Here is an 8,939-nt window from a genome sequence, read left to right on the forward strand (position 1 = left end):
CTGTAAGCCTTTGTTTTGGGCAGGAATGTATACTTTAAAATCATTGGCTGCTGCCTAGTGGTGGTCCGTATAAATATGAGTCAAGCGGCTGCTAGAGCTGCTTCTGTGTGAACTGAATAAATGAGCTCTTACTTCAACCCTGTGTCTTCAATGCCTCACTGTTCCCACTACACAACAGTGGCGACGAAGGTGGAATATGCTGCTAGGAAGAAAAGAGCTGGAGGACTAAGAGCTAAGAGTCACTAAGGGTTAAGACCAGGCATCAATGCTCTGGTTGGAACAGCATTCCCCACTTCTGCCTGCCAGTATGCAAACGCTGGAGGTATCACTATCCTAAGGGATCCGTCCCTAGGATTCTCACAGAAGCCCTAGTAGCATAAGGCATTGGAGATGCAGTAACAGCCAGCCATGGCCAAAGTCAGCAAACTATCCGAGTTCGACGTAACGCACCCAGAACAGTGGAGTTCATATGTCTCCAGAGTCGAAAACTACCTTAGAGCGAACCAGGTCAGAGAAGATAGTTTAAAAGCTGCAACCTTGCTGTGAGTGTGTGGCCAAGCTACTTTTGATATAGCAGAGAATCTAGTCACTCCTGCTACTTTGGAGTCAGTTACCTTCGCTGACTTGAAACTCTTTTCAGAATAGAGTATGATATTGCTCCAGAAGGAGGAGCATTCTCAGAACTAGAGCACATTACCCCTTAAAAGAAAAGAGTCAAGCTACAAGGAGTTCCATGCTCCATGGAACTGGACACTGGGTCAGCTGTGTCTATAATGCCTTACAGGACTTTTAACTACATCTGCAGCAATGGTGGGAAATGAGTCAGACTCAAGCCATCAGATTTAATCTTGATAGATTTTCAAAATTCCCACGTAGTGGTTAAAGGCAAAACTACATTAAAAGTAAAGTTCAAAGAGTTTGAGGGTCCCCTCAACATCGTGGTGGTGGAAGGCCAGCAAACAAGCCTGATTGGCCCAGACTGGTTTGATGCCCTGGGCATACATGTGACTGGCATCAACAGAACCCAAACAGCGGATTTGGCAGCTGTCTGCCAGGAATTTGCTGATGTATTCAGCCCCAACTTAGGAAAATACAAAGGAGCACCAATTGCTCTTCACCTTGATTCAACTGTAGCCCCAATCAGAGTAAAGCTTCGTAGAGTGCCTTTTGCCCTTAAGCCCAAGATTGATGCAGAGTTAGAAAAGCTCGTTCAACAGGGAGTGTTGCAACCTATTGACAGCACTGTGTGGGAAACCCCCATAGTCACACCGGTTAAGCCTAATGGAGAGGTGCGCATCTGCATTGATTATAAGTGCACTATTAATAAGGCACTTCAGCAGCATGCGTATCTGGTACCTGTAGTTAGCCACATCCTGGCATCCTTACAGGGAGGTTGCTTATTCACAAAGCTGGACCTGGCACAGGCTTATCAGCAACTGCCTGTGAATGATGCCTCTGCTGAGGCACAAACAACAGTTACCCATAGAGGGGCATTCAAGGTTTGTCACCTGCAGTTTGGGGTCAGTGTAGCCCCAGGGCTCTTTCACAGCATGATAGAACGCACGCTAAAAAACATTCCAGGTGTGTGTCCTTATTTTGACGACGTTCTAATTGCTAGGGAGTCAGCAGAAATACTTGCAGAATGTCTAAGAGCTGTTCTTCAGCGCTTCCGCGAAGTGGGGCTGAAGTTCAAAAGAGAAAAATGTCAAATAGGAGTGAACTCCACAAAGTTCCTCAGTTTCCGGATCGATGTTGCCGGAATACACTCTGCTGATTCAAAGCTTAAAACTATTTTGCAGGCTCCCGACCTAAGTCAAAGGGGGAGCTGCAGGCATTTCTGGGGTTACTTAATTTTTACCATGCCTTTCTTCCTCACAAGGCTGCATTAGCAGAGCCTCTACACAGGCTCCTAGATAAAAGGGCACCATGGCAGTGGACTAGCGCCCATGAAAATAGTTTCAAAGCAGTCAAATCACTGCTGTCTTCAGACTCTGTGTTAACACACACTTTAACGAAAAACTGCCTATAAGTATTGCATGTGATGCTTCATCATACGGGATAGGAGCAGTTCTGAGCCATATAATGGCAAATGGGCAGCAAGCACCCATAGCTTATTACTCAAGGACACTTTCCCCCGCGGAAAGAAATTACACTCAAATAGATAAGGAGGCATTAGCCATAGTAGCTGGAATAAAGAAATCCCATGATTTCCTTTATGGTCGCCCATTTATGGTCTTTACAGACCACAAGCCTCTTCTAGGTCTGTTTACTGCAGACAAGCAAACCCTTCAGATCCTTTCTCCAAGGATGCTGAAGTGGTCAATCTTTATGGCAGCCTACAATTACAGGCTAGTCCATAAGCCTGGCAAGGAAATGGGTCATGCTGACGCACTCAGCAGGTTGCCCCTGCCTAATTCAGAACCAGACTCTGCATCTGCTGCATGCATCCTGTCAATTCCGGATCTTCCAGAATCTCCCCTTCACGCAGGGGATGTGGCTGCTGAGACAGCCACTGACAAAACAGTCAGTTGTGTTTTGAACTGGGTGCTGAGGTGGTGGCCAGGAACCAGTCCTGGGACAGAAATTCAGAGTTTCTTCAGAAGACAAGATGAGCTGTCTGCATACAAAGGAGGAGTAGGATTATAGTCCCACACACATTAAAGGAAAGAGTCTTAGAATCTCTGCATGAGGGACATCCTGGAATAGTCAGGATGAAGGCACTTGCGAGAAGCTACCTGTGGTGACCAGGGTTGGATAAGGATATTGAGGCTCAAGTTAAAGGATGCCAGGTTTGCCAACAGACCAGACCTGAAATGCCTCAAGCCCCAGTACATCGCTGGGAGACTACACAACCCCCCTGGTCTAGGATTCACATAGATTATGCAGGACCGTTCCAAGGACAGGTGTTCCTAATTGTAGCGGACAGTCACTCCAAGTGGCTCGAGGTAGCACCTGTCCCTACTATGACTACTGCCAGGACCATCCAGGAACTGCGCAGGATCTTTGCCACACATGGCTTACCTAATGTAATTGTATCAGATAATGGGGCACAATTTACTGCCGCTGAATTTCAGTCATTTCTAAGGTCTAATATGATTAGACATGCCACTTCTGCCCCATTTCACCCGGCCTCTAATGGTAAAGCAGAAAGGATGGTCAGGACGACCAAGGAAGCACTTAAAAGAATTACAAAGGGCAATTGGCATCACAGGTTGGCAGACTTTTTGTTCTGCCAATGCACAACTCTGTGCACTTCAATGGGCCATAGCTCAGCAGAACTCAGATGGGGATGTCGGCTGACTATGAAGCTGGACCGTCTCCATCTGGACCGAGTGGCAACTAAGACAGCATAGCCCAAGCCCCCAAGGAATTTGCAAGTCGGCAAACGAGTTTGGGCAAGGAACTATGGTCAAGGGGCACTGTGGGTGGTAGCTGTGGTTTGCAGGGTGTCAGGACCACTGTCATACAAAGTGGTCCTGGAAGACGAGCGTGTTTTGCACCACCACATTGATCAACTACGTTGGCGGCAGGCTAATTGACCCTGGCCATCGATCAAGAGGAGAGTCGAGAGCTGCCTGACAGCTGCGGTGCGTCTGAGTCTCCTGGGTCCAGCGAGACTCACAGAGACATGCAGGACGACTCAATCTTGGTTGAGTCACCACCATCTGGAGGAACATTGCCCTCAGAACAGAACTTGCTTGCGGACTTGTTTCCCAGCAATTCCGGGATTGCTTTGCTTACAGACATGTGTACTGGTCTACCCGGACAGACCAGCCGAAAGCATACCGGTCGGTCAAGGAGTCCGGGTCTACCCAGCCAGCTGATGGTAGACTGGGAACCTCCGGCAGAAATGCGGTGATCAGAACAAATGCGAAAGCCGCCTGCCTATCTAAAAGACTATGTACATTTTATGGAGCTGTGATTATCTAAGGGGAAGGGGTGTTATGTATTAAAGCAATTTCATAAGGTCTGTTATAAAAACGGTTAGCTAATTGTTTAATTTGAATCCTTGACTGTCTGTCTGTATATACTGTAAGCCTTTGTTTTGGGTGGGAATGTATACTTTAAAATCATTGGCTGCCGCCTAGTGGCGGTCCGTATAAATATGAGTCAAGCAGCTGTTAGAGATGCTTCTGTGTGAACTGAATAAATGAGCTGTTACTTCAACCCTGTGTCTTCAATGCCTCGCTGTTCCCACTACACAACAGTTCCCCTCTTCCCCTCCTGCACTGTTGGCAAGTTAGAAGCACGCAGTAGTCCTAAAGATAGTAGGCTTTGCAACTTGACAGGTTGCCCCCGCTAGAGGAAAAAAGAAACCTGGGAAAACAAACGAACACACTTAAATACTTGCTAATATTTTCCCTGTACTGGCCCCGGCTTCTGGGGGTACTTTGTGTGGAATCATTTCACCAAATGATCTGCTTTTATGTGCTGAGCTTTTACCCATCTAGATTCTGACATCAGGTAACCCTTCCATTGGATTAAGTACTGCAACTTCCCCTTGTGGATTCTGGAATCAAGGATTTGTTTAACTTCATAATGCGTTTCCCCTTCTATCAGTATTGGGACAGGGACTGCCGTCCCTACTGGTCTCAGTGTGGATTCCTTGTATGGCTTCAGTAAGCTACAATGGAAAACTGGGTGCATTTTACCCAACTATCTTTGTAGTCTTAGCTGTACGGTCAGTGGGTTAATGACTTTCACTATGGGTAAAGGACCTATGTACTTCAGCTCTAACCTCCGGCAACTTTTTTTCAGTTTAAGATACTTTGTAGACAGATACACTTTATAACTCACATGGGACGTCTCCTGGGGAGCTCATTTCTTGTCTGCCTGTTTTTTCTGACTCTCGGCTGCCTTAGCTAAGGCTTTCTTTGCATCACTCCAAAACTTTTGAAAAGAACCTACCCAGTCACTTAGGGTGGTTGAGAATGGGGTCTCCTGGGGGCTCTCAGGAATGGGCACAAACTCCACCCCCGTTGCTAACCTATATGGAGTGAAACCAGTACACTGTGCACTGCATTATTATATGCCACTTCTGCAAACAGCAAAAGCTCTGACCAATTCGTTTGCTGATAGTTGACATAGCAACGCAGGTACTGTTCCACTATTGCATTAGCTCATTCCGCCAATCCATTAGTATTTGGATGAAAAGCAGAACTTAGGCCCCGGGAAGACCCAATCATTTGCACAAACTCCCTCCAGAACTTAGCAGTAAATTGGACCCCCCTGATCTGAGATGATGTGCTTAGATGTGCTGTAAAAGCATCTTCACTAGTTTCTGGGCTGAGGGGAGACCAGCACAGACAATGAAGTGGGCTTGCTTGGAAAATAAGTTGAACACAGTCCAGATTACAGTGCTTCCCACACTCTCTGGCAGCTCCGCTATAAAGCTATCTCTTCCCAGGGTCTGGTCGGGTCAGCCACCTGTTGCAATAGTCCCAGACTCTTCTCTGGTAGTTTTTTTGCTGGCCATGCAGACAGCACAGCTCCCCACATAGCTCTCAAAATCTTTCTTCATATTTGGCCACCAGAATTTACGATTAGCGAGATGCAGCGTTTTCAGGAATCCAAAGTGGCCTGCTTGCTTAGCGTTGTGGTTTTGATGTAGGACTTGCAGCCTTAGGCAGTCTGGGACATATAATTTGTCCCCTTTCCACACCAACCCCTCCCTCATGGTTAACTCTTTCTGATGAGCCATAAACCATGCAACGGTTTGCAGCTCTTGCTTTAATTGTTGTGCAAACACATTGATGGGAGGTGAGCTTCTCTTTTTCTCCTGTCATCTGGTAATAGCTTGCACCACTTGCTGTTTATGGGGACAAACAAGCTCACCACCTCCTGCCGGGTGCTTTTGTATTAGGGCATGTAGGGCAGGACATCAGCCAGGAGGTTCTTCCCCCATGGGATGTATTTTAGTTCAAAGTCAAATCTTTTGAAATACTGCGCCCATTGGACTTGCTTAGGAGAAAGTTTGTGGGGAGTTTTTAGGGCTTCTAAATTCTTATGGTCAGTCCACACTTCAAAGGGGACCTTGCTTCCCTTCAGGAACTATGTTCAAGTTAGTAGCACCCACCACACTGCAAAGCCTCTTTCTCCCACACTACCCATCGTGGCTCCATCTTATTTAGCTTGAGAGACATGTATGCACATGGTTGTAAGTTCCCCTCCCCATTTTGCTGGAAGAGGACAGCTCCCACAGCCAAATTGCTGGCATCTGCCTGGATCACAAAAGGCTCTTCAGGGTTTGGGTGTTTTAACACTGGTTCAGCAGAGAATAGCCCCTTCAACTTTTCAAATACCGTCTGGCATTTCATCGTTCAGTTTAAGGACTGATTTGCCCAGGGCTTCTCCCCCCCTTTTCTAGTTTTTAACAGTTCAGTGATTGGCAAGGCAGTTGTGGCAAAAGAAGGGATAAATTGCCCATAGAAATGTGCAAACCACAGGAAGCTCTGCAGCTGCTTGCAGGTGTGAGGGGCTTGCTATTCGATGATGGACTTCACCTTCACTGGGTCCATCTCTATCCCCTTGCACAACACACGGTAGCCCAAATAGTCCAGACTAGATTTGTGAAATTCGCATTTTGACAGCTTGGCATACAACTTAGCATCCAATAGCTTTCTCAGCACCTGTTGCACAAGTTTTATGTGCTTATCCATAGTCTCAGTGTAAATGAGGATGTCATCAAAATATACAAGGACCCTGTTAAGTCCAGAGAATAATGGCGCTTGAGACGAAGCATTTCTAACAAGTCTTTATTCTCTGCTTCCAATTACGAACAACCTGAGCAGAGGCACGCAGGCCTCTATTTATACCTTCTGATCCCCGGGCAAATCCAACCAATCACAAGGCAGTCTTTTCCCGCCTTGCGCATGCGCGCAAGGCCGGCGCCACTCAGTCTGGTCCTGGGCAGCTTTTGAAAATGCCCGGGACTCTTGCAACGTCCCGAGCCTGCTTTTGCAGGCTCGGGACACAACACCCCTCCCCCTAGATGAAATAATACTGCGCCCACATGGACGCCATCATAGTAATGGTTATATATTTAAATATTAAGTTGAGTCACACGGTGTGTATAAGATGTGGGACTGTTCCGTCGTACAGAGACCCAATAACCCCAACATCGTTTACGTAGAGTCAACCAGCCAGAACCTCTAGTTCAGTTATTGCAAGTGACATGCTCACCTTACGTAATCTGCAAGGTATTTGGGAGGGCCTTTGACCCTGAGCGACCTTCTCGGACCTGGGGAACCTGTAGTGTTTTCCCCGTTGCTTCCCACACTAGGTGAATTGCCCTGTGGTTGTCTTGTGACTTCTGTTTGACTTTCCTGCCCGTCTCCTAGGCTTGAGAAGTCATAACTCTGTTGATTGCCGCACCTGGTTGACCTACCACCTATGGAGTTTTCCAACCCCTCTGAACTCATCTCCGTGTTTCCTGACGGAGTGTGGTTTTCCTGGCTCCTTCCTGTAATGTTAGGGTCTAGGGATGCCTCCCTGTTAGCCATTATGCGTGGGGACATCTTTCTATGAGCCATTTCAGCAAAGGACGTGTTTCCCCTCTGTTTTGCCTGCTCTCTTGCATGTTGTGAGTTGTGAGTATGCTCCCAGTTATTCTCCATGTCTGGAGTATTGTTTGTGAGGTGTGGATAATTAGTATACCTCCGGTGGGACTCCCAGGCTGGAGTGTGTGTGTGGGTGTCTGTGTGCCCCCGTCCCCATGAATTGCTACCTGAATCTCCTGTGGAACTTGGGTGTTGAGAGCCCGTGTCGTTCCCCACAACCATTGTTGGCAGCAGATTCTGATTCTCAGAATGCATTCCCCATTCCTCCTCCCCCCCTAGAGGAGACTGAGGAGAAACCCCAGGCAAGTCCCGCCTCACATGTAGTTGATCAATGTGGCAGCGAAGAATGCGGCTGTCTTCCAGGGACACCTCGTAGGACAGAGGCCCCGAGACCTTGCAGACCACAGCCAGGACCCAGAGGTGTCCAGGCCCGTAGTTCCTGGCCCAGACAGAATCGCCTTCACACAGGACCCGTGGTGGGTGTGGCTGAGACACCTGTGAAGCTACACGCTCCGGATGCAGCCTGTCCAATTTAGTCACGAGCCGACGACCCCAGTGGAGTTCGGCCGGGCACTTACCCGTGGCAGTGCACGGAGTAGTACGATGGGCTAGAAGAAAGTCAGCCAACCTGTGATGCCAATTGCCGTAAGTCAGCTTCTTGAGGGCGTCCTTGGCGACGCGGACCATCCGTTCAGCCAGACCGTTGGTGGAAGGATGGAAAGGAGCCGAAGCAGCGTGGCGAATCATGTTGGCCTGTAGGAATCCCTGAAACTCAGTAGAAGTAAATTGAGGACCGTTATCCGACACCAGAACATCTGGCAACCCGTGTGCAGCAAAAATGTTTCTCAACACTTGAATAGTTTTGGCAGCTGTGGTAGAAGACACAGGCACGACCTCCAGCCACTTGGAATGGCTTTCAACAACAACCAGGAAGAATCTACATGTATTCTAGACCATGGAGTGTGTGTTTCCTCCCACCTGTGTACAGGGGCCTGGGGCATTTCAGGCCTGGACTGCTGGCATGTATGACACCCATGTACCTGGGCCTCGATGGCCCGATAAATGCCAGGCCACCACAGATGGCTGCGCGCAAGCGCCTTCATCCTGACGATTCCAGGGTGGCCCTCATGTAATGAATTCAAGATTCTAGCCCTCAAGGAGGCCGGGATCACAACTCTCGATCCCCCCCCTCAATTGAAGGAGAGAGCGGGTCACCCTGAAGAGGGCGGCCGGGCGATTATCTGATGACGCAATGAGTGAGGCATAGTAGTTAGTCCTAGCCTCCCTCATCGCCACTAGGTAGGATCTAAGATGTATCCTTACCTGTGTTCGATCGGATTCGGTTCGGCTGGCCCTCCAACTGCTCTCTAGGCGTCTTTT

At 48.3% G+C, this 8,939-nt stretch overlaps 1 protein-coding gene across 1 annotated transcript; it reads left to right on the plus strand.

Moving 5' to 3' along the window:
• Positions 1–740: 740 nt before the first annotated feature.
• On the plus strand, positions 741–3,353 carry LOC114923493 (uncharacterized protein K02A2.6-like). The gene is given in 3 exon segments (XM_029286545.1): positions 741–810; positions 877–1,715; positions 2,664–3,353. Coding segments are annotated over 3 exon segments (1,599 nt in total).
• Positions 3,354–8,939: the final 5,586 nt, after the last annotated feature.

This window comes from Protobothrops mucrosquamatus, unplaced genomic scaffold (genome assembly GCF_001527695.2).
Source record: "Protobothrops mucrosquamatus isolate PMUCROS unplaced genomic scaffold, P.Mucros_1.0 scaffold_217, whole genome shotgun sequence".
NCBI classification, from domain to species: Eukaryota; Metazoa; Chordata; class Lepidosauria; order Squamata; family Viperidae; genus Protobothrops; species Protobothrops mucrosquamatus.